Genomic DNA, 27,667 nt, shown 5'->3' on the forward strand with positions numbered 1-27,667 from the left:
TGAGAAGACGCTATCTTTCTACATACTTACAGTTCATGGTTAACGTAACGACCAATAAGCTCTAGTCGTTTCGTACATCCTTGGGTGTACATAAATAAAATTTTTTCTTTATATTTAACACTGTCTGTAAAATTTAATTTCTTCCTCATTTCCACGAATTCCGTTACATGCTGTATCAACATGAAAACAAAGAAGAAATTTAACTTTTGAGTAGGAATGTAAGGTGAATGCTGACGCATGCGCAGAGGACGCTTAGAAAAAGAGAGGTGGCCCCTTGCATCATGCTATTTCTATTAGCGTTTTTCATTGGGAAAACTAGTGCGCACTGAGTGTGCACTCGCCGCTGGCAATTGGACGTTTCGGTTTGCGCGATGACGGTACCAACGGAAACGCCCAATTACCTGTAGCAAGTGCACATTCAGTGCGCACTAGTTTTCCCAATGAAAAACGCTATATCACGTTTCCCGCTTACGGACGTAATATGGCAGTGCCCATTCCAGTTAGAGTATAGTTCAATGGCGACAGCGAAGACCACGCGCGCACCCGGCTAACCTCTCGACGCGATCACGCGGCAGCACGCGCGCCGTCCGTGGCGTTCCTACTCCATTCCGAGCCAGCCAACCGAGCGCGCGGATTGATTCGTCCGGCCGCGCGTTCGGATATATAAACCAGCAGTGGGAACACCAAGACAGATCTTCCCGGTCCACTAAACCGTACGGGTCGAGCATCCTCAACCGCGTTTCCGACTCCCTCGAGGACAAGAATACTCGCCTCGTTCCGTACCCTCAACAAGAATCCTCGGCTGACCGTGAGCTACCCTCGTGCCGAACACCTTTGCCTCAGCCAATCACAGCGAGCATCTTCGCCGAGTCTCGCAGCCGAGCATCCTCGGCAAATTACATCTTTGCCCGCCAAGAGCATCCTCGTAGAGTTCACAAGCTGGGCATTCCTGGCCAATCAGCTCCGTCCTCGAGCATTTCCAGGGAAGACTCACTCACCGCAATACTCGTAAACCAGAATATCATCAGGGCATCTGCGTTCTGACGATTTACTCGCCTCTTTTGCACGAGGCGGCTCGGGCGAAGCGCGGAAACGCCACCATTGCGCCAACCAATCCGCGTCCGTCGCACCAACCACGCGTTCCGTGAATCCCCTATCACCCTAAACACCGTGTCCGTATAACCCACGCGTAACATTCCGTTTGTTTTCTGTTCCTGAACTCCCTGAATTAGTGTGCACTTAAAAGAAAATAGATATATATTTAAAAGTTAGTGAAAGCAAGAAAAAACGTTCCAGTGCAGTCTAGTGCAGGAATAGAAAACGAGCCTATTGTATCTCCGTATAGCGATCTAGCGGCAATGGTTATTGTTTTTTCGTTTATTTCAATTATCATTTCAATTATCGTTTAGTTAAATTGTCGTTTTGTTACTTCAAGCCGCGCTTTATATTTTCGTTTACTGTAATTAGCGTTTTTGCGTATCAGAGACGTTTTGTTATTTCAATCCTCGCGAGCCAATCACATTTCTGCTTTGTTAAATTCACTCGTTACGAGGTCTTCTTTGTTACTAAATCATCTTCACATGCAACTATTAAATTCTTCTAAATAAAGATCTAGTATTTTGTTTCTATTTAAACTCCGAGTGCGATTATTTCACCGAACCCGGCAATCCAACGAACTCATCCACAAACCAAATCCTCGCTGTCCCGACACCGCTCGAAAACCATCAGCGTTACATCTATTTATATAAATAGTATGGTTTAATTATACATAGTTCATCTTTTCAATAATATATACTTACTTAATGTATCAGTTATATACATATTAGCATAAAGTGTTCACAGAACGTCACGAAAAATCCAGTTCGCAGCGATCACGCAACGTTCACCAAAGTCGCGACTTGGATGGGTGACCGTTTGGGAATTTCCGAGAAAAAATTCTCGATTTTTTTTGGCGAAAAATGTTTTTTAAAATGTAATTAAAATATTGTTTTGCTTATTGGAATTATGGTGTAACAATATAATATATTTATGCGGATTTTCCTTAAATATCCTAAAATGATCCTAAAATGCATATATATCCCGAGGATTGCGAATGGACATCTTTAGGACTTCCGATGGGATGTCCACAGGATGTCCATGGGCAAGAATAAGGCGCTCATTTGCTAGTCCACGAGACGTTCTGTGAGCCGTCCTGAGACTATAACAAGTAATGGCCAGGATATCTCGCTCCCGACAGGTCGTCCTTAGGACATCCCGTGGACGTTCCTATGCTATTAGGATTCCTATCTAATTATTAGTAATATCTATATGTAATCGGCAATAGTTCTTTTTCGTAAGGGATTATACTGCAAATTACAAGTATAATACTGCAAATCAGTAAAATTTCAGTGAATTAGAGAGTTGGTGAAAAAATTATAAATTTCCAAGACATATTTTCAAGAGCAAAGATAAAGCTTTAAATTAGATACTGATTTCTATTTAATTAAACTTTTCTTCCTAGTCCAATCCTAGTTCCAATCTGTCAATTTCTTTTTAGTTAAATCTTTAATTTAATATTCAAGTCTTAAGTAACTTTTCTTTGTGGCTGCATGATTACAAAATATTAAAAAATACATGTAATAGAACATATTTATTTTAAAGCTGCATTAAAATTCTCTAATCTTATCTAGAATTTTAATTAAAATTCTTGAAAATTCTCATAAAATTCATTTACAAAAAACAAGTACGCACCTTAAATATCTTTGTAACAAGTTTTTTTTTCTAAATTGTTAAAGATTTTTGACGAGCAATTTAAAAAGTTTTATAAACAATCATCATTTTTCTAATTCCATTTTTTTAGTGATTTTTCCAGTAAGTAAAATATTATCAAAAAGAGTTCTTAAAGTATTCATGTTTGAGAGGTTGACATCTTTTAACACTATCAAAATGATAACATAATGATATCATTATATTACCCAATCGATTTTAGAGGAAAAAAAACATCATACATATGACATCTAAAAGAATACGACAATCTGACTTTTTATAAATATCATCTAAAGGAGCTCTGCAATCTGACTTCTTATAAATGTTATCTAAAAGAATACTGCATTTTGACTTCTTCTCAACTTCAAGAAAATGTTACTATTAAACTTTTTTATTTATATTTATTGTACGCATTTCATTAAAAAAATATACTCAATAATACATATACATAACTTTTTTTATTATAAATATATATAACTCATACATTTCAGAAATCAATATTACGTATTCACAACCGCTTGAAAATAAGATCAAAACCTAAATTAAATTTATTAAAACACTATACATTAATGTAAACGTAATAAATATTCAGTTTACAAAAGTATTTCTTGTATCCTTTTCGTTAAAAAAGATTAAATTAGAATTAAACATTTAATTTATGTACAACATTAAATAACAATACAATTGTTATTTATATGTAACAATATAAAATTTTATGTTAATCAACGTTCCACACATACGTCACACGTGAAAAAAATGAGAAAGAATATTCGTCTCGAGGTTACAACAAGCTGCCAAACATTCACTGAAGTACATATGAGTTGGAGAGTTGACTGCGGAGCGGAGAGCGGTGGCGCCTAGATATAACGCCTGTGGCCGCACTCGACTCACGAGATTTCCCGTGGCGTGGCCGTCTAGCGGTGGCGCCAGCACTCACTTCCCAGTGAGCAATATGTTATCAAAAAGAGTTCTTAAGGCTCCTGAGTACTCGCCGCGGCCATATTGAAATCGTGACGTCAGAAGCGAGAAATTGCGTGAAATGACACGTAATTTTGTCCGACATGCAATTTGTAAATAAAGCCAATTTGGATAAAACAGACTAAGCAGATGACTTTAAAACACTTCTAAATATCAGTCACGACTAGCCTTTTTTCGCCTAACAATCAGTAAATAGTTGTAAAAAGCATGTAAAGTCAAGCAATTGAAACAGGAAAACACATGAGCACGTAATTTTGTCAGACGTGCCATTTCTAAATAATGCCAATTTGGATCAAACAGACTAATCAGATGGCTTTAAAACACTTCTAAATAACGGTCACGACTATCCTTTTTTTGCATAGCAGTCAGTAAATAGTCGTAAAAAGCACGTAAAGTGACGTCTATTCAGACAGGAAAACACACGGATAGCTATTAAAAGGAGTGAAAAATGTACTTTTATGTATAAAATTCAAAGAAACTTTACTCGAGGTCCATTTTTACGAATTTGGTAAATACAAGACAAGTCATATTTTCACAATGAAACACATAATAACAAAATAACATGCACGATAACATTTCATCGTCAATCTGTCACGTTTCACGTGTATTAGTTCTAATTTTGTCTGCGACGAAATGTCGCTACCGTCAACGCGGAGTTCTCGGCTGAGGAGTCAGGAGCCTTATAGCGTTTTTCATTGGAAAAACTAGTGCGCACTGAATGTGCACTTGCTGCAGGTAATTGGGCGTTTCCGTTGGCACCGTCATCGCGCGAACCGAAACGTCCAATTGCCAGCGGTGAGTGCACACTCAGTGCGCACTAGATTTTCCAATGAAAAACGCTATTAAAGTATTCATTTTTAAGAGGTGGACGTCTTCTAACACCATCAAAATGATAATATGATATTATTATGTTATCCAATACGTCGAATTTAGGGGACAAAAAGACATCATATATATATATATATATATATATATATATATATATATATATATATATATATATGACATCTAAAAGAATACGGCAATTTGACTTCTTATAAATGTCATCTAAAGGAGCACTGCAATCTGACTTCTTATAAATGTGATCTAAAAGAGCACTGTAATTTGACTTCTTCTAAATGTCAAGAAAATGTTACTATTATAAATTTTTACACTAAAAACAAATATTCTATTTTTTAGTGGTACTGTCTTGATTCTGAAAGATTCGCCTCTTATATACGGGCTTGAGAAGATACTCTAAAACGTAGAGAAATATTGAATAAGCATGGGAGGCTAGATTTAAGACAATTCTCTTAATGCTAACAAAAATTTTTTTTTTTTTAATAAATAACGTATAATAAAAATAATTTTTTTTTAGTTTTTAACAATTTAATTATTTGTATAACTTAATTCTTTATTGTATATAAGATTCCTATTTCACTAATTACAATTACGCACTATTTTACAATTTTTAAAAATCGGCGCGATTCGAATCTACGATTTCGGAATGCAACCTAATACGCTAACACTGAGCTAATCATACACTTATAATATCTTTAATAAAAAGTTATATTTAAAGTAAGGTTGATTTGAATAGAAAGGAACTTGCATGAATACTGCCCGAACTAGTCTTTCGTTTATAATCGTTTATAATTTTTTAAATATATGTTCAATTTGATTTTTAAACTACATATTTAATATACTTAAAACTTATTCGTATCCTCTTTTTTATTTTGCCAATTCCTTGACTTCCACAAATCTTTCTCCACAATAAAATATTAACGCTGTAATTCTTTTCATGTTTTAATAATATTCACCACATATCTGATCAAGCTAAGTTAGATTTTGTAAAAGGTTCTGTTTTGCGAAAAGATATATCAGTTTTAAGAGAACTTAATGAGATCTTTAAAAAGTCCTCTTAAAAAGCTCTTCCCTCTAAAACTCTAGAGACATCTGTAGATAGACATCATAAAGAGCTCTTTTAAAAAACATCTTGGAAAGGGATAAATTATTGATGTCATTTTAAAAAGAAATTAATGAGGTTTTAAAAAAGTTCTTTTAAGGGGATGCTAAAGTCGTCCTTTTTTACCGACCAAACGTTAATTTTCGGGCATGCCGTTCTTCTAATTGCATTTACAAATTTAAAAATCCTTTTCCACAAATAAAATATAGACAGTAATGTATAATGGACGCTATATAAGGATAATGAAAACGAAAAAAATTGAAAAATTATTCTCAATTTTTTTTGTTTTCCTTATCCTTATATAGCGTCCATTATACATTACTGTCTATACTTTAATTATGGAAAAAGATTTTGAAATCTGTAAATGTAATTAGAAGAACGGCTTGCCCAAAAATTAATGTTCGGTCGGTAAAAAAGGACGACTTTAGCATCACCTTAAAAAGGTCTTTTGAAAGTGTACAAAGATAACTTATTGATATCATTTTCAAGAAAAATTAATAAAATCTTTAAAAAAAATCTTTAAAAAGAACTCTTCCTTTCAATAATGCTCACTGGGATGTTTTATATGCTGCAGTTTTTCGTAAATCTTCAAAAAAAAACTATAGCCATTTATAATTATAATAATTTTTAAAAAAACTTCAACAAAACATTTTGCTTCAAAGTAAAACAAAATATTGAAAAGGTATTAATTTTTTATGAAATATCGAAACAAAATGTAGAGACAAAATTAACAGATTAACTTGCTTAAAGCTTTATCTTCCTTTTTAAAATGTGTGTTGGAAATCTATAATTTTTTTTCACTCTTTGAATCAGTGAAATCTTACTAATTTACGTTGCTATACTTATAATTGTGATCAACAGATTGTCTATTTAACACTACGTAATCTTACTTCAAAATTTAATATTTTGAAAATAAAAATATTTTCAAAAGAAGAGCTTTCCTAAACAGCACATTAAAACAAGACAAATAATACAACTTTAAAATATCTTTTAAAAATATCTTTAAAATAAACAAAAACTCTAAAAAAATATTTTAAAGTTGTCTTATAAATCAATTTTAGATATTCGATTTGCTCACCGTGTTTCTTCTTTCTGTATATGTATAACCAGAAAGACAGAAAGCGATTCAACATCCTAGTCAGAATCGAATTAGCTTTTCATGTATCCTAAATAAAATTTCATTTTTGGAAGCTCCTTAATTTTTTTTGACAAGAAAAATTATAAAACAAATATGATATAATTATTTAAATTGTTTACGAATAATTTTTATATTTACAAAACATGTAAAATATTATTCATATATATTAATGTATGTAAATAAAAATAATTATTTTAATTGTATTTTTCTGGCTTTTACTTTAACAAATTTATTTATTATATTTATCATTATATAATCAGTTATAATATCAATTAATATTTTTTAACGATAGAAGAAAGTAATAGATAGGAAATTAATGTTTTTGCACCATGATTCAAAAAAAAAAAATCTGAGAAATTGGGCTTCAAAACTTAACACCTTAGACAGTAATAGCAAAATTCAGACAACGTTTTGTAGAGAAGAAATTAACTGTAAAATAAATTTATAAGTAATAAAATATATTTTTATGTATTAAAAAACAAAGTTCATAAAATTAAAAAGTCAAAATTAAATTTTTCCACTTTATACATTTTCTGGCACCTTATTAGTAGATCTGTTGCGTCCGACGATATTTTTTCTGTCTAGAGATATTAAAGAAAATATAAAAAAATTCATGAAGTATTTATCAACATTGTAATTGAAGATTTCGTAGTTATAATCCATTTTTACAGAGAGGTGGTCCGCTTTACGCTGCGCAGCGATTTTATATTTCAACTCGCATTACGTGGAAAATATAAAAGACAAAAATATAAACAAAACAGTTTTAGGAAACTACAAACATATAAAATAATCTAATATTATCAGTAATACTCATTATTATTTCAACTAAGCAACTTGCAAGAGAAAATCATGCAAATTTTATTTTTGCTTTTTAAGAATTTGTTTTTAACAGATTTTATATTTAAAAAAAAATCATAAATCCAATATATATAAAATATGGGTTTTCATTTTTTTAATTATCTAACAATAAGTAGATCATGTTTTTATCAATTAATACAATGCAATGTATAGTTTCTGAGAAATACCGCTTTAGAAGGGATGGGTTAGTATTGGTGACTTTGCTCTATATTTGATTAAAAAAATTAGATAATTAATTTTAATTCGCTAAAATTTTTTTTATGTGAAATAGTAGGAACAGGGAAAGTGAGAAATATTCTTCACGGTGATAGGGGTAGATGAGGCAAGATAAAGTAGCGGAGAAATGCAGAAATCTCAATCAATCATACGTGTTAGATGTGGCCCTTTGATTGTTGATAGTTACTCACGAGTCAGTGCAGTAGCTAGTTGCATTTATAAGATTATAATTTATACTTTTTTTACAATTTCTCTATGATTGTAACTCATTTTTTTACTTGTGACATTAGTATTAAATTATAGTATACTTTTAAAGTGTATCCCATCTTGCCGATGAGGATAACGCGTCTTACTTCATCCGTAGGACAAGATAGGGAGAAATGCTTTATTATTACTTTTCTTTTAATAAAGTTTATGATAATAATTATGTTAAAAAAATGATATCCAAAGAATATTTAAGAAGTGAGGTTGATTCGTTGATTATAAAAATGTAGCTTTTATTAATCATCATATTTTAACTACACATCTTGCCGCATCTCCCTTTACTGACATTTGGATGTTTCAATTTAAAGTCAGAAAAGCCTGTAACATATCAAGTGAAATTTTTATGTTTTGTATTAGTATCGAGACTTCAAACTTAAGAGCATATATGGCAGCAAAATTAAAAACTTGAAAATATATTTAACAATTTTTGTATCAATTCGATTTCAGAGTCTTCGTTCTGGATCTTGGACCTGTCGCATTTTCTGTCTAATTACAGCTTTGGTCTAGCTCTATTCTAGTTTAGTTATTTCAATTCCCTGACAGAAACATTGTGCAAATATTGCACAATAATGGTATCATAAATAGTTGAAAATTTTGCCATATTGAGATAAAATAATACATTATAATTTTAATAGAAGTTTTATCGAAATAAAATTTCTAAATATTTGCCAAAAATTAGACAAATCTAAGTTTGAAGAATTTGAGTAATGTAAAGCCAATAAAACGAATAAAGATTTGGTTGTTTTATCTTTTTAATTTAGCATTCGATACAAACGTTTCGACTTTACGGAATCTTCTTCAGTGTGCACATTATTGCAATGGCAACGAGCTATGTATAATGATGTTCATTTTTTTCAAAGTTTAAACGCAAACAATTTACAGGACGCAAAGAAAATCAAAATTTAAATCAAAGTATAAATATTTTATAATTATTTAAAAAACCGATTAATTTTTTATTTAAAATGTTATCATGCTGAATGTGTAATACTTCATACTACAATATTTCTACATTATAATTTAAGAATAATTAGGCATTTTTGTAAACATGTACGGATTACAATTATATTTTTAATGTTTCATACATAATACAGCTAAAATATTGTTTTTCAATTATTAAACAATTTTTCTCTAAATTTAATTTTGTAAATATACCATTAAAATCAATCGACGTATCGTCATAGTTTTGCCGATAATTGTTTTGAAATTATATGCAGTCATCAGTATTTTACAAAAGGTCGATATTACATATATTTTTGTAAATATACTTACATAATTGCAAATTATAATTTTTATGCAAGATTTCGTCAAATAGTTTAATAAATGTTGACCTATCAGAGTTTATAACAAAAATTTGCATCGTGCGCGAGATATTGTTTCGCGAAATCATAAATAAGAGGAAAATCAGAGAGCTCATCTCTGTGGACATTCTCTCGACAAGATTACTCTTTTATGATCCTTTAATTTCTCGAGTAGTCGGGAGATCAATGCAAGGTACTCGAGTCATAACGTACGTACTCACATCTTTGTAATATTGACAGGAACAATAGCTTTCAACGGATCAACATCGAAGATCGGTTCGAGGGAGAGCAGATCGGCTCCGCGGCACAGCAACTCCCGTCCGTCAGCGACGACGTTGCACGGGGTTACGTACGGTATGCCGCACTGACAGCAGCGGATTCGCCAGAAAAGGACGATCCAAGCCAAGATGACCGCTATTCCACTTCGACGAGGCCGCGTGCACATACCGGCCGACCCTGTACGTGTCCTCCCGCGTAACTCGCTCACGCAACTCTCTTTCCTGCTGGGTACGCCGCGCCCAGGACCAAGTCACCTCACCATTTTTCCTCGCGCCGTCCTTCGACGTCCGCACATCGTCCGCGATCCACCTCCGGGCACGCGTGCACGCGCGCAACCGTCAAAGCAAGCACCCCCATAAGGAGTCGTTGTCGTCGCCGTTGCCGCTGCCACCACCGCCTACACTATGACCACTATCGTCGCCACCGTTGGGGGGGAAAAAACACTTGAGATGACTCGACACTCCTGAATTAATTCGAAAACTTTGCAATTCCAAGGAGAGACTCCACCGAGCGTCCGTTCCACAGTACATTCACCAACTGATCCGATATTATGTACGCGCGTGGTACCCACACGGATTTCGTATATCGTGCACATCCCCCACCTACTCATCTCGCCAACCCGTCGTCCCCCAACACCCACCCTGAATCACTCGACTTTCTCGACTCGAGTCTACCCATCCTACCGTGTGCAATGCGACGGCGATGCTGCAGAATTCGTTTTGCCTTTAACAACGATGGACTCGTTCATTTCCACTCGATCCCATTGAAAAAGAAATTGTATCATGATTTAATGTATAAAATATGCATAAAATATAATCTATATCTAAATTGTGCGTGTGTATACATTTTAAAATTACATTTAAACGAACTATTTACATATTATTTATGTTATGTTAACGAATCTTTTTCATGTAGACATATACAAGCAATGTAAATTATAAATTAAATAACACAATATAGAAAAAAGTAATTAAATTAACAAATCATTAATACCCCCGATTATTTAACAATGGAACATTCATCAGGAACGCATAATTTTAATTTTAACATTTTCATATTAAAGAATCAATTTTTAATTTTTTAATAAGTAATTTATTCCTTTATCTTTTCCTGTCCGGGAAAAAATATTATATGTATAAAATATGTCCATATATAAATATATATGATTATATATACCCATGCAGCACAAAACTTGCAACAATATTGTTGCAACGTTGCAGCAATGTTGCAACAATATTTTTGTAGCTTTCTGTGTTGTATGGGTATTTATATATAAATGACTATATAATTATATATAATTACATAATTACATAATTACATATAAATGAATATATACGATTATATATGATTATGTATAATTATATACATATGAACATATTTTATATATAATTATACATAATTATATATAATTATATGTAAAAAATTATTTCCTGGGTGCTCATACACGTTTATCTCTGTTGTGTTATGTGCCATGTATATTTATCTGTGCAATATACAATTTATAACATAATGTAAATTATAAATTTATATAGATAGATCTAAAGAACAGTGTAAACATAAAAAATATTGTTCATACATTTCGGCGTTAACTTTGCGTATATAATTATATGAATTTATATTATACATTATTGTTTATACGCAATAAAAAAAAAACACAATTATATTAAACGAAATATTTCATATTTGAAATTGAAAATGAAGTATCAAAGTCATGTTTAATTTTAATTTTACTTTAACTTTATTATTTATTTTATTAGGCAGCTTAACATGTAGACTTTTAAACATAAATAATAAAAATATTTAATTTAAATATAAGAAGACTAAGAAGAAAAAAGAGTAATTATTATAAGAATAATCAGTAATGTATTTATTTTTCGTGTCAACTATAATTATTGTTGACGTCTCTGTCGAATAAGCTCACGTGCGCGTTCATCGTTATCGACTCAGTGTCGGTAAGTCAAGCCATCTACTATGATCTTGTGAATTATTGCACAGAGAACAGAAAACTAACCTATTCTCTCATTTGTGTCCTCAAAGATAACATTGAAAAGCGAAAAATTATCCTACATTATTGACACGGTGTTTGAATCAATTTACCAAATAAACTACTGATGTGTTGTGGCGTGTGATTCGCAAAAACCTAACGTTTCCATAGGTAGCTCTAGATAGCTCGAATCGCAACAATGCCAAAATCCGGCAGGTAATGTCTTCGTTTAGATTTAGTATACGTTACAACGAAGGTGAAATCACTCGTTGATTATAACACTTACGAACAAAGTACCGCGGCAAAATGAAGACAGCTTTGATGGTAGCTGAAAAACCTTCTTTGGCGGCATCCCTAGCCAATATATTGAGCAATGGACGATGTACTACTAGAAAAGGTGTGTTGATAATTCGAATTAAGTCTGATTTATAATTGTTAACTTATGTTGGAACCGGTAAAGTTTAACATTAGGGGCTGGTCTCACTATTATCGATTAACTTGATCGGTCAATTAAATTTGTCAACAATCGTGAACTGCAGAAGTTAAAAATGATCATAACCTAATTTTTTAATTGCTTTAATTTAAAAATAATTTAAAGCATTATATTTTACATAAATAAATTATTATTTGCAGAAAATGGACAAGAAGAATAATAAAATACAATCAAATTATAAGTTTAGTAGTTGGCTATACTTTTAGTTACTGCATGTATTTTCATTTTTCAACTTTTGGCATATTATGGCTTCTTAAAAAAAATTGATGCTAGATAGAGAAAGGTTTACATTGAATACCTTTTGTTCTTTCCAATCCTTTGTACTTCTCAACTTCTACAAAGGCTGAACAATTTTCAAGTACTTTTGAGTATGCCATATCCCCATGCGGTAAATGAGAATTAAATTTAATCGGATGATGAAGCTAATCAGACTTGGTAAGATTGGCTGTAAGATTTCAATTGTTTTGTTGATAGAGATTTGCTGAACAAAAACATTTAAATCCTAGTGTTGAACTTTATACAATCTCCTATAAATCAGACTTTATTAGGTGCTTTCCAATTGCTAAATACATTTTTACATATACATACACAAGAATGCACAAAGTTTAACGTGGTGCATAACTTTATTGGAATAAAGTGTGTACTAATGTGTACTTATGTGCACAGTTTCAGATGAAATTATTTTTTACTATATAAACAAATAAGTTATCACAGCTCAATATTTGCATTTGCAATTTATTATATAATAAAGGTAAATAATGGACATTTAAATTAGATCTAACTATTATAATATAATTAGTTAACTAAGTATAATTGATCAGTATAATTCATTGAATTATGAAACTAGCAATATGAAAATAAAATGTTATTCATAGACGTTTTGAACTTGTTCTTCATATGCTACTAGTGTTTATTTATCACAAGTTACATATGTTACTTTAAATGTATAAATATATCATAATGCTATTAAAATAGTTATCCAAGTATATTAAAAGGCCCTGGATATTAAGATAAATATCTAAATATATTATGTGGCCATGGTCAAGATACTTAAATAAACCTGTATTTAGGCACTACCAGCTTTTCCTGACTCAATATATTTTCTATATCAAAAAGTACGTCTGTATGCTAATCAAGAAATAGCATTAATAATCTTTAAGTTCATTTATTTTAATGTATGATTTGATTTTCACATTTTGACCAATTTGATAGATTTGATATTATTAATTTTGATTATTATACTTATATGTATAGCGCTTAATTGTACTCAGGATGGTACAACTATAACACCGAAAAAGTACATTTTTTTTAAGGCCCTAAAAGACTGTGCTTTATATGTGAACATTTGTTCAACCTGAACCTGAACAATGTAAAGTATTGTTATTACAAGATAGTTATTTGAGTTTAAAAAGTATAACACATATAATAATCCATCAATGTCACTTCTATACTATAGATTATGTAATATGCAATGTTAATGTATTGTCTGTGTGTTATGGACTTACATTTAGTAACAACTACAAGTAGCAAGGCCTTCATTCTTCTTAGAAAATTAGGAGATGGTCTATCCTTAACAGATAATGTAAAGAGAATAAAACAGTGACATTGTAAAAAAAAGTTAAAGAAGGCTTAAAAATAAGTTGAAAAATACGAACTGTTACAAGAAATTTAAAGAAGAAACACAAATACTGCAATTGCGTGTGTACTAAGAAGAGCGTTGTCTCTTATTTACTATTCAATGTTTGATTTGAAATTAAAATGTAGTGTTGTGACTTTGCAATTTTCTTGGACAAAAGTAACTCAAGTAAAATCAATCAAATTTTTATGATTTTTTTTTTCAATTTGCATAGTTTAAAGTCGGTATATCATTCTTAATATAACAGAATCATAAAGATGTGGTTTTAAATTCTGAAAATGTTCTGAAATGACAATTCGAAGCAATGTTTTTAAAAACAAGTCAAATTTTGTAAAATAAATAAATTACCATCGTTTTCGAGAAAATTATTATGAAATATGCCTGTCCGTAACATGTATCTTCATGGCAAACAGTGCACACATTGACTGTTTACTTTGTCACAATATCTTTTATACTAAATATAAAATAACAAATTAAGTATGTTTTGGTGACTGAATTGGTTCTATACAATACGAACTAAAAGTTATTGAAATTTAAAAACATAAGGCTTCTCTAGGTTGTTTATTCTTTTTTTTAAATCAAGAACAAAAAGTTTTGGTCGCGAATACCCGACTCTGAAACTAGTTTTAAAGAAAAAAAGTGAAAAATTTAATTGTAACAGTTTTTACAGAAAAAAATTACTATATTTTGTTGCAGTTTAAATAAATAACTTTTAAACAAGTAAGCAAATTTTTGCACAAATACTTATTAGAATTTTATTAACATATATAAGTACAAATTTTGATTTAATTAGTAATGCTAATGCTTTTCATCAAATTTGCAAATAAGTATAATATAATGTTAATATACAAATTATTATATTAGTATATAAGTGTATAATTGTTATTAGTATCTTACATTATTAACTCATTAATTAAAGCTCATGACTACATCAGCAAAGACAGCCAAAAAGTAACAATACAAATAATCTTAATAAAACTGGGAAGTGTAATAACAAATTGAAATAACGAATATGGCATTAACGATCGAAAGCTGTTCTTAGTGCTCAATAATTTTTTTTAGGTGAATTTATAAACATTTACAAGATTTCCCCAAACTGTGTGCCGCAATTTTGCTGCTATATAAGACTTAAAACACAGCTTAGAGAGGAATATGTAATATCACGAAATTAAATTGCTAATCAATTTAATTACTTACATTTGTACGCATCTCTATTATCTAAGAAACTATAAAAACTAAGAAATTATTGCAAAAAATATTATTTCTCCCAGGGTTTGAACCTGGATCCTCTAATTATCCGAGAAGGGTGTCTTAGCTAATTCGACTGAGACACAATGCGGTATTTGTTATTTCAATTTGTTATTATACTTCCTGGTTTTATTAGGATTATTTGTATTGTATATACGCGTCGGTTGTGAATGACGATCATGTAACATCATCGGTTATTGCGATAAATACTACCAAAGTGTTTTGGTAATCGAACTAGCTAAGACACCCTTCCCGGATAGTTGGAAAATCATAATTTTTTTAAAAATTGTAATAATTTTAGAATCAAATATTTTTGAATCGAATATTTTTTATTTATCGTCTTTATCAGATTCTGATGTGTCGACTTCATATATTATGAGCTAAAAAATAGCCTTTTGGTTTAAAGATATAGCGTGTCAAAGTTACAGGGTTCTACTTTATAAGTAGGAAGGGGAGGAAGGTAACCAAAAATATGTGTGGGAAGCTAGGGTTAATCCTAACCAGATTTGAAGATTTAGGCAAACTTTCAATTTTGAATTATTTTGTCTTAAATTCGGATACATACAAAAAAGTGAAAAACACTTTGGATTAAACAATTGAAATTATATTTTGGATTGTTGGAAAAATGTAGAATATTATTAAATTTGTTTAAAGTTGAAAAATATTATCGGCTATCAGTGACCCGTTAGACCAGGAAAATAGTGAAAAAAAAACGAACAACGAAGTGCTAATTGTTGTCAAAACTTATTGTCTCAACAATATTGAAACTATTGGGTTGGTAACTAAGTGATGGTGGATTTTGTCAATAGATGGCCTTAGCACATTCTTTTGTTTTGTCATTGTGTTCAAAGCACCTAACCTATATTGTTTTTTTGTTGTTTGGACTTCCGCCTATTAATTATTTAGTTATTTAGTTTTGTTTTTATCTCAATTTAAAAATGGAAGAACAAGACGCACATTTTAGACATATTTTATTGTATTATTTCCGAAAAGACAACGCATCGCAAGCATACAAGAAGTTACGTGCCGTATATGGGAATGAAGCCTTGGAAAAAAAGGCAGTTTCAAAATTGGTTTGCCAAATTTTGTTCTGGTAATTTTTTGCTGAAAAATGCGCAACGATCTGGCCATCCAGTTGAAGTTGATGAGACTCACATCAAGGCTATTATTGATTCAGATTGTTATAGCATACGTGAGTTTGCAGAGAAGCTCAATGTATCGCATATATGCATTCAAAAAAAAAAATTAAAACAGCTTGACTATGTCAAGAAACTCGATTTACGGATTCCTCATCAGCTTACGGAAATTCATTTGACACAATGCATTAGCATCTGCGATTCGCTTCTGAAACGAAACAAAATTGATCCATTTTTGAAACGACTGATAACTGGAGACGAAAAGTGGATAGTTTATAACAATGTTAATCGGAAAAGATTGTGGATGATACGAGATAAACCAGCCTAGACGACATCAAAAGCTGAGATTTACCAAGAAAAGATTATGCTGTCAGTTTGGTGGGATTATAAAGGAATTCTGCACTTTGAACTTTTACCAAGAAACGAAACGATTAATTCGTGTACGTTCAACAACTCGCCAAACTGAGTGATGCAGTTCAAGAAAAGCGGCTAGAATTGGCAAATTGTAAGGGTGTTGTTTTCCAGCATGATAATGCAAAGTCCCATTTTTGGTCACTTGCCAAAAATTATTGGAACTAGGTTGGGATGTGTTGTCACACCCACTATATAGCCCTGACCTTGCGCCTTCAGATTATCATTTATTTCGTTCCATGCAGAACTCCTTAAATGATAAAATTTTTAATGACGCTGATGATGTAAAATCACATTTAAATCAGTCTTTTTTGCTGGCAAAAATTAGAGGTTTTATGAACATGGAATTATGACACTGCCTGAAAGATGGCAAAAGATCATCGACAAAAACGGGCAATACCTAATTGAATAAAGTTATATTTTTAAGTAAAAATTTTGAATTTTCCTTCTTATTTAAAATCCGCAATTACTTAGTTGCCAACCCAATACCAACTCCTTTGCACAATCAATATTGAGACTAATTAATTATTTTTATATTATATTCATGCCTTTTTAATTATGTAATGATGAAAACTGCATTTTTATCATTTTAACCTTATTTATAGATGCCATGATTAGTAACTATTTAATTGTCACTAGAAAACACAAACCAATTAGTAGCTTTTGAGCTGAGTACAGATGTGTAGAATTGTGTTGATAATTATGATAATTTAAACACAACCTATGTACATGAAAGTGTCTAAAACTATTACAATTGGAAAGCACTCACTTTTCCTTTTTTACTCTTTTATGAATTTTCTCTGAACATATTTCTAGGTTTGAACGGCTCCTGTTCCGTCCATGAATGGGTAGGTCAATTCAGATCCGAGACTGTAAATTTAAAAATGACTTCCGTATGTGGACACGTTATGACATTGGATTTTATTGGAAAATATAACAATTGGGACAAAGTGGATCCAGTAAGATTAGTTATATATTTTTATCTTTTTTAATTTTTTTATTATTTTTCTTTGTGGAAATAAATCGCTGAAAGTGCTGCAAACAACTTTGAAATCATTGAAACAGAAAATAAAAAAAGTGATACCAAAAAGATTTGTTTTTTGGCCCATTGCTTGAACCTCGAATTTTAAACTTTCTTTTATGCCAAATAGTACTATATAATGGAGCATTAATCTCAAAGAAATTTTAAGATGAGCATAAGTGCGGTTCCAGAGATATAAAGGATTGAAAGTAATAGTTTCTCATAACACAGAGCGACGTTTTTAGACTTTTTTTCTGTTGTTTGAATAAAAGTTACCATTTCCTATGTATTTTTGCGCGTTGAACACGAATCTTGTAAGCAAATTGCTCTATCACGTCAGATTTCTTAGAAAAGTATCAAAAATGATCATTTTTACCTTACCATGGCGTTAAAAAAAAATCTATTTCTATCTATCTAAAAATCTATCTTATGTATATAACGAAGTGAAACATTGTTTCTTATGGATTTTTATCCCGGATTGAAATATGACCTTAGTTTTCGTCTAGTATGAAAACTCCCCTAGATAGATGGAGTTGAAGTGACACGTTACACCGTCTTTCACGAATTGAGATGCTTTTTTACTGAGAGTCTCCTTGCCTCTACTGATTGGGGTGCTTTTTTAATGTGAGTTCTTACCTCTCACAGATTTGGATACTTTTTTAATGTGAGTTCCCTTGCTTCTCACAGATTGATGTGCTTTTTTAATGTGAGTTCTCTTGCTTTTCACAGATTGGGGTGTTTTTTTTTATGTCAGTGATAGATTTTTAAAAAGATAGAAAGATTTTTTTTATCCCCATGCTGAGGTAAAAATGATCATTTTTGACACTTTTCTAAGAAATCTGATGTGATAGAGCAATTTGCTTACCAGATTCGTGTTCAGCGTGCAAAAATACATGGGAAATGGTAACTTTTATTCAAACAACAGAAAAGAAGTTTAAAAACAGCGCCCTGTGTTATGAAAAACCATCATTTTCAATCCTCTATATCTTCGGAACCGCGCTTATGCTCATCTTAAAATTTCTCTGAGATTAATGTTCCATTATATAATACTATTTGGTATGAAAAAAAATTTGAAATTTGAGGTTTAAGAAATGGGCCAAATTTTGTGTTACTCTTTCTGAAATATTGTTAAATATATTCCAATAAATATATGTATACGAGAAGGTAGGGTAAGACGGACTAGTTAAGGTTTGATGATGAATAAAAGCTAGGTATAGGTACAGCTATAGGTTTTCATAATCAATAAATTATCTTTTTAAATATTATTTGGATATCAATCTTTCAATATAATTATCGTTAAATAATATTTTCAGAAAATTATAAACTTTATTTAAATAAAAATTTTAAATTTCTTCCTATTTTACCCCACGGGTGAGGTAAGACGGAGTATTTCTGTAGGGTACATTTTAAAAACAAATACAAACTAAAAAATGACTTCTGTCAGATGGTATGGCAGTTTTTATAATATTGTTTCATATTTTATAATAATTAATGTTTTTTGTAACAATCTAACCTAACCCTAAGAAGATGTTACATTTGTAACGATGCATCCCTGCATCGTCCCCCCTGTTTGCTGTAACTCCGCTGGACAACGTAACCAGCGTTTACGCGCCGATAAACCGTCATACGCATGTGAATCGCCGCTGTCGCACGGCAAGTCGCGCATGCGCGATACCACTGGATACCACTCTTACTCTGTCGCCGACACGATCCGAATGTGTGATCCGGAGCACCCGCGCGCAATCCGGAGCATGCGCGCGCAATCAAACCGATCTCAGAGCGGCGGGGATGTTGAACTACGAGCCGACCCGAACTCCATCCGAACATTCCCGACCCCGAGATTATGGTATAAAAGAACGTGGTCCCCAGCAGAAATGGCTCTCCTGATTCAATTCTTTCTAGACCCAGATCTAGAGCTAGAAGATCTAGAGCTAGATTTGGAGTGGAGTGCTCTCTTGCCTCAGCCGAGCGTTCTTGGTATCTACTCGTTCTCCCATCTCCGATTCTGGACCAGCACCGACCGAGGTAGAATGCTCTCTTGTTTCCGTTGAGCGCTTTTAATCGCTGGCTTGAGATTTTATCTATCAGCTTCCTGACGATGACTGCAACGGGGGGAGAGCGCTCTCTTACCTTCACTGAGCGCTCTCAATGCGGCGGCCAGAGAAAATTCTGACGCGTTTAAAGGCCCGAAGGCCTATTGTCTTGCGCCCGCGAATTCTTTGAATTTGACTACGCACCGTTTGTGCGTCTCGCCGATTTGCGCGTACCGCAACCGCGCCACGAAGCAAACACGCAAATGTAAATACAGCACACACCGATTCTCATGTAACCGAACCGGCATAACAGCAAACCAAAGCATCTCCTTTGCTAAGCTATATGCTAAGACCGCGAGGCCGTATATTTTATATTCGAGCAACCGATGTAATGATATTTCTCCATAAACTGTTTTTTGTATGTTTAATTGGCGTACATTATCCGCGTATTCTTTTAAAATTAGAGTTATAAATCTGTGCACATATTTTTTTCTGAAATATATCGGAAACTATCTATAGAATCAAGTCGTCGAATGTTGTATTGACTTGAGAATAAATTATAATATCCAATTCGTAAATCTCAGTCTAATTTCCGCGATTTTTTGAGCCCTGGTAATATCGACAATTTGGTTTGCGCTCAGAAACACGGGTTGTTTCACATTGGGTATATTTTGAATTTGCGCATTAAACGCATAGAGCATTTTGTTTTCGTTTAATATTTGATGAATAATACAGACAAATTATGCTTCATGCTTTGATGCACAATTCGAAACAGACCTATTGTCGAATGTCTCAAATATACAGTAGAAGGATTAATGGTTTTTGACGACTTATACCCCTCATCTTGATTGTGTTATTCTGCAAATACTTACAAGGAGATGTCGCGAACTGTAAAATACGAAATAAGATGAGCCATGGTTTATTCGAAGGGAGGGGAGGGGGGGCGAGGGTATAAAAAGTGTCAGAGCGTTTGAATACTTGGGCCTTTGTATGTTTTGTTTAGAAATTTGCATGTAAAGGCATTTGCCGCGCGGTACGCTAAGTACTATTGTGTGGTAAATTAAAGCGTGAAGTGCGGTAGCTGAGGAGACTAAGACGCACGCTTTCTATTTTGTCCTCGGCGGCCGTATGAAAAGAGGTGTTCGAAACCTTGCAGTGCCATTTTTTTTTTTTTTAATAATAGCTACATTTATCAATTATAAATAATTTCTATTATTTTTAGCAAGATGTTAATCGTTATATATTATTCGTTACATGTAACAAAATGCAATAATCAGAAAGTTATATATATTTATTCAAGTTTATTTATTTTTATTCATTATACAATTCTGACATTGCTGTACAATGTTGTGGGTGAAAATTTACGTAAAAGTATTGGAAACACAAATTGACTGTACACCATGAACATTGTATAAAAGAATAATGTGTTTTATAAGAACATTTAATATTATGTATGTTTACAGGAAAACATAATTGATTCACATTACTGAAAATTTCGATATTTATTTTTTTTTTTTTTTATGCTATGTAGTTCTAATGGATTTTTCAAGTTGTGATCTTTGCGCATGTGTTGAAATAAGAACAGATACCTAATCCAGAATCTTTTCTAACGCAGATATGAAAGATTCATTTTATTTGGGTCTCATGTCTCGAAACGATATATATATACAAATATTTCCAATGCTTTTACGTAAATTTTTACCCACAACATTATACAGCAATGTCAGAATTATATAATAAATAAAAATAAATAAGTAAACTTGAATAAATATGCAAACTTTCTGATTATTACATTTTGTTTCATGTAACGAATAATATATAACGATTAATATCTTGCTAACAACAATAAAAATTATTTACAATTAACAAATGTAGCTATTATTGAAAAAAAATTGGCATTGCGAGGAATTTTTGAACACCTCTCTTCACGTGGCTGCCGAGGACAAAATAGAAAGCGTGCGCCTAAAACGAATTCATGCAGCGATAAATCACTAGCTCGACTTTCCTCCTCTACCTTGATTTTTCTCTTCTATACATACTTGTGTCGAACCTGTTGATAAATCGTCGGAAGTTCAACTTGTTTGAACTTCAGCGACAAATGAACACATTCGTGAATATCAAATTGATAGCAGTATGAATTTCACTAAAGTATGGAGATGTATGTGAAGTTAGCATATCAATTGTCAGCATATCAAAAAAAAAGTGGAGTTCTCTTTGCATACAACCGAGTTCTATAGTTCCTGATAAGTTATAACAATAGTTCTGGTCATTTAGCATAAATAAACGGAAGTTGAGTAATGATACGCTAACTTCGCGCGAAGTCAGCATATCATATAATATTTTCAAAATTTAAACCAATGAATTTTATAGTTTTTGACGAGTTCTATAGTTCTAAAACATAGTTCTGACCATTAACTATCTCTAAATAATTAATAACAATTATTATCAGCATATCGCCCGTGCTAGAGTGATATGCTATGCTCCTGCGACAAGTTCTCCCTTCGTTCGAGATTTTAAACAATAGTTCTAAATCCCCTGACGATAGTTCCGTACAGTTCTGACAATTAACAATCTCCAAATAATTATTAATAATTATTATCAGCATATCGCCCGTGCTAGAGTGATATGCTATGCTCCTGCGACAAGTTCTCCCTTCGTTCGAGATTTTAAACAATAGTTCTAAATCCCCTGACGATAGTTCCGTACAGTTCTGACAATTAACAATCTCCAAATAATTATTAATAATTATTAATAATTATTTGGAGATTGTTAATTGTCAGAACTGTACGGAACTATCGTCAGGGGATTTATTAATAATTATTAATAATTATTTGGAGATTGTTAATTGTCAGAACTGTACGGAACTATCGTCAGGGGATTTAGAACTAATGTTTAAAATCTTGAACGAGCCGAGAACTTGTCGCAGGAGCATAGCATATCACTCTAGCACGGGCGATATGCTGATAATAATTATTTGGAGATTGTTAATTGTCAGAACTGTACGGAACTATCGTCGGGGGATTTAGAACTATTGTTTAAAATCTCGAACGAGCCGAGAACTTGTCGCTTCTGCATAGCATATCACTTTAGCACGAGCGATATGCTGATAATAATTATTAATAATTATTTGGAGATTGTTAATTGTCAGAACTGTACGGAACTATCGTCAGGGGATTTAGAACTAATGTTTAAAATCTCGAACGAAGGGAGAACTTGTCGCAGGAGCATAGCATATCACTCTAGCACGGGCGATATGCTGATAATAATTGTTATTAATTATTTAGAGATAGTTAATGGTCAGAACTATGTTTTAGAACTATAGAACTCGTCAAAAACTATAAAATTCATTGGTTTAAATTTTGAAAATATTATAATATGATATGCTGACTTCGCGCGAAGTTAGCATATCATTACTCAACTTCCGTTTATTTATGCTAAATGACCAGAACTATTGTTATAACTTATCAGGAACTATAGAACTCGGTTGTATGCAAAGAGAACTCCACTTTTTTTTTGATATGCTGACAATTGATATGCTAACTTCACATACATAGTATGGAGTTACCCAATACTGCTTTTTTTTGTAATTCCGTTTCTTTGCGTTTTTTGCAATTCCAATATAGCAGTTGCAATCACTATTTGTCGTTTTTTTATTGCTCTTGTTACTGCTGTTCCGAAAATATTTGCGCATTCAGTGGAATACATCTTGTTCGAATGTATTGTCACTTTCATTTTTCTTCACTTTTCAATTTCTATTAAAAATAATACTTATTACTCTGTAACTATTAACTAATAATTTACTGAATTGAATGCCTATTGACACTGAATCGCTAGTAATTTGTTACCACATGAATATGTACACCCAAGGACTTTGATTCTGTCCATGGGGAAATTTTCCAAACTGAGAAGTCACCACTTTCTACATACTTGCAGTTCATGATTACTGAAACGACTAGAGCTTATTGGTCGTTACGTTAATCATGAACTGTAAGTATGTAGAAAGATAACGACTTCTCAGTATGAAAAATTTCCCCATGGACAGAATCAAAGTCCTTGGGTGTACCGAGTCTCCTCAGCCACCGCGCTTCACGCTTTAACCTACCGCACAATAGTATGTATTTAACGTACCGCGCAGCGGTAAAAAACTTCACATGCAAATTTCTATGAAACAATGGCCCATGCACTCAAATGCTCTGACACTTTTTATACTCTTGACCCCACCCCTTTTCGAATAAACCATGGCTCATCACATTTCGTATTTTACAGTTTGCGGCATTTCCTTGTTAGTAGAATAATATCATAATATAGATATAATAGCTAGCGACACTCCGTGGTATGTACACCCCTAGAGATTAGGCGCGTTCCAGACACATGCATCGCATCTAGGTGTTTATTACGCATGATTGTTAAATCTGACAAATCTGGCAAGTCAGATTTAACAATCATGTGTGATGAACACCTAGACGCGATGCGTGTGTCTGGAACGCGTCTAACCTCCTTAAGGAAGGCATTAATGACCACTTGTGTACACTCAAGGACTTTGATTCTGTCCATGGGGAAATTTTTCAAATTGAGAAGTCACCACTTTCTACCTACTCGCAGTTCATGATTAATGAAACGACTAGAGCTTATTTGTTGTTACGTTAATCATGAACTGTAAGTATGTAGAAAGATAGCGTCTTCTCAGTTTGGAAAATTTTCCCATGGACAGAATCAAAGTCCTTGGGTGTACCTTTGATCTTTACGTAGTCAAATTTCATGACCTTGAGACTAGCCGCTACATTCTGATCTTAAAATGGCGACATCAATTCCGCGATATTTAAATCGAAATAGACTACTGAATATCTGTGTTTACTGATTATACATAATTGATTGGACTTTCTTTTAATTTTGAGTAAAATATTTTTTGTTGTAAATGTTATTAACATTTATAAAAATTTATCTTTTATATTTATATAACGTATAAGATATAAGAATAACATATATATTAAGAATCAGATGGTAACAAAATTATATTAATACTATTAAAGGTAATTTTAATATCATATTCCAACATAACATTAATATAATGTAAGTGTAATATTATTTGAATGACTGTGTATAAAAGGTTGAATTATAATTAACAGTTCAATCAAGGTCTTTATTATATATAAATCTCACTTTTGTGAAGGAAATTTGGAACGTTTATTAAAGATTTTGAATAAAAGAGTAGGACTTTGTTAACTCATTTAGAAAAACTAAAGAAATCAATAACAATATTAATTTCTTAAATTTTATATTTATTTATCAAATTGTTATACTAAAATCACTATTACTGAAAAACAGTACATATATTATTAATTAATTGATTTAGTTGTGACAATGAAATCAGAATATTCATTGTCATTCTGTGAATAACACTAATACCTAATTCCGATGTAAAGAATAATATATAAAATACATTTAGTTTTTGTTGTTTTTACAATATAAAAAGATATTTAACCTTCCGCATATCGTGAATCTTTCAAAGTAAATTCTAAGAATTATTAGAACAATTTGTAGCACCACAATATGTCCTTGCATTTCATTAATTATTATAATGTCAATTTTTACAACTGTCCGTAATGTAAAGTCTGTGACATTACTTTACCACTGTAATCTAAAGGTTACATTACTGCGTTTTTCGGCTAGGAACATGGCGGCTACGGTTATTCAATGAAAATTGAATTGCATGGCAAGTATCGCTACTATTATATCTATACTATGATAATATTAAAATTATAGGTGCGATTATCAGGCATAGATCACAAGTGTATAACCTCACTGCACAGTTACTCTACTTTCTTCTATTCCGTCTTGTCTCTTCTCGTCTAATCAAAATGAGATCAATAATTTTTCAAACACTGTTTACAAAAGTAGAAATAATCGTTCTTACTTAAAGAACCTTAAATAATATTCTTAGTCTATTAAATTTTGTTTCCGAAACACATGTATTTACAAGGAAACTACTATGATTTAATACTAATGTCAAAAGTGAAAAAATGAGATAAAATTGTAAGGAAATCACAAAAAGATGTAAATTATGATTTAACTCTATAACGCAGCTGTCTACTTTGTTGGCTCGTGGGTAACATTCAATAACATAGGTCTACAAAATTAGGGGTGGTCTTGTGTTTTGAACTTTGAATGACGTTTCTATAGGATTTTGATGCGCTGGAAACGACTACGTTGTGCGTTTTTTCCATCACCCTCCATTTTTTAAATAATTTCAAAAACAACTTTTTTCGAACTTGACTTTTTTATGAATTTTTTCTGGATAAAGAAAAAATGATAGCGAAGTCAGTTTTACGGCATTATACGCAGAAATATTCCCACAATACAGAAAATATTTTATTGCAACTTATAAAAATGTTTTATGCAAACTGTAAACAAAAAACTTTGAAAAAATTATGAAAAATTATGTAAAAAATGATACATTTTGAAATATAAAATCAAATAATTAAAAAACAAATAATCTTAAAAAATATTTGACAATTTGGGCAAATTAGCTGTATGTTTCTAGTTTAAATTTTTTTTTTTTGAAAAATTAATTTTTGACTATTTGTTAAAAGTTATTGAATTTAAATCATAAATGCATCCCGCGCGCGACGTTACCTACGGTGTTTGTTTTTGCGATTATTTAAAAAATGGAGGGTGATGACAAAAAACGGACTACGTAGTCGTTTTCAGTGGATCGAAATCTTATAGAAACATCCTTCAAAACACAAGTCCTCCCCTAAATTTCGACTGTAGGTGACGCCGTGCGAGGGATGCATTTATGGTTTAAATTCAATAACTTTTTAACAAATGGTCGGAAATTAATTTTTCAAAGAAAGATTTAAACTAGAATCATACAGATATAAGCCTAAATAATCAAATATTTTTTAAGATTTTTTTCTTTTGAATTACTTGGTTTTATATTTCAAAATTTATCATTTTTGACGATTTTTACGATCAAAGTTTTTTGCTTGCATAAAACATTTTTATAAGTTGCGAAAAAATATTTTCTATATTGTAGGAACATTTCTGCGTAAAATACCGTAAAGTTAACCGCGCTAGCATTTTTTCTTTAGTCAGAAAAAATTCATAAAAAAATTAAGTTCGAAAAAAGTTCTTTTTTTGCGATTATTTAAAAAAGGCAGGGTGATGGAAAAAAACAGATAACGTAGACGTTTTTAGCGCATTAAAATTCTATAGAAACGTCATTCAAAGTTCAAAGCACAAAACCTCCTTAATTTTGTAGACCTGTGTACCCTTGTAACGATGCACTCCCAAAAAGAATATGCATCGTCCCCGGTCGCCAACAACCGGAAAAGAGCCGCCGGCAGGGTTGGCAAAATTCCACATTTTTTTGATAAAGTCCATGCCAGTGGCAAAAACTCGGTATTTTCCGGGAAAAAATGGTATTTTCCGGAAAAAATTGGCAAAAATAATAATAAATATAATTTAATATAGTTAAATATAATTAAATATAATTTTAATATAATTTAATATAATTTTTTTTATTTTAAATATAATTTGCCCGAAGATTTTGTTAATTTTGTCATGCATTTACATAATTGTCCAGCGAGTTCAGCGTCAATAGAGAGAGTATTCTCCAATCTAAGTTTCATCCAAAACAAAATTCATAATAGATTAGGAATCGACGTAACAAATAAATTAGGTTTTTGTTATAAAATGTTAAATGGCGAACGCAAAGACGTCAATGATTGGTAAACATTGGTAAACATAAAATTTTACTATTTAATTATTTCTACTATTACTATTATTACTATTAATTAATACTATTATTTACTATTACATATAATACTATTTTGCATTTAATTACATATATTAATTTAGAAAGATTTTATTGGTTTATATAAAATTCATTAATATATATAAGATTATAGGTATATATATAAGATTCATTATAAGATTACAGCAAAAATATTTCTTTTGCATATAAATATATTTTATTTAATAGTCA

At 31.7% G+C, this 27,667-nt stretch overlaps 2 protein-coding genes across 6 annotated transcripts in view; one reads left to right on the forward strand and one right to left on the reverse strand.

Annotated features, from left to right (window-relative positions):
- The window catches only part of LOC105193776 (lutropin-choriogonadotropic hormone receptor), a 156,796-nt gene extending 146,265 nt beyond the window's left edge, over positions 1-10,531 (reverse strand). Inside the window, exon 1 of one of the 3 annotated variants that reach the window (XM_039450115.1) lies at positions 9,661-10,531. In XM_039450115.1, coding sequence (XP_039306049.1) covers positions 9,661-9,884 — 224 coding nt within the window. In that variant the 5' untranslated portion in view covers positions 9,885-10,531. The remainder of the gene's footprint in view (positions 1-9,660) is intronic. The other 2 variants (XM_039450114.1, XM_039450113.1) reach the window with 2 other exon arrangements.
- Positions 10,532-11,675: 1,144 nt separating this feature from the next.
- LOC105204960 (DNA topoisomerase 3-beta-1) overlaps positions 11,676-27,667 on the forward strand; it is a 67,170-nt gene continuing 51,178 nt past the window's right edge. Inside the window, exons 1-3 of one of the 3 annotated variants that reach the window (XM_039449048.1) lie at positions 11,677-12,099; positions 12,336-12,630; positions 17,443-17,585. In XM_039449048.1, the coding sequence (XP_039304982.1) occupies positions 12,588-12,630; positions 17,443-17,585 (186 nt within the window). In that variant the 5' untranslated portion in view covers positions 11,677-12,099; positions 12,336-12,587. Of the gene's footprint in view, positions 12,100-12,335; positions 12,631-17,442; positions 17,586-27,667 lie in introns of all 3 variants that reach the window. The other 2 variants (XM_039449050.1, XM_011174243.3) reach the window with 2 other exon arrangements.

Source organism: Solenopsis invicta, chromosome 5 (assembly GCF_016802725.1).
Source record: "Solenopsis invicta isolate M01_SB chromosome 5, UNIL_Sinv_3.0, whole genome shotgun sequence".
Taxonomy (NCBI): Eukaryota; Metazoa; Arthropoda; class Insecta; order Hymenoptera; family Formicidae; genus Solenopsis; species Solenopsis invicta.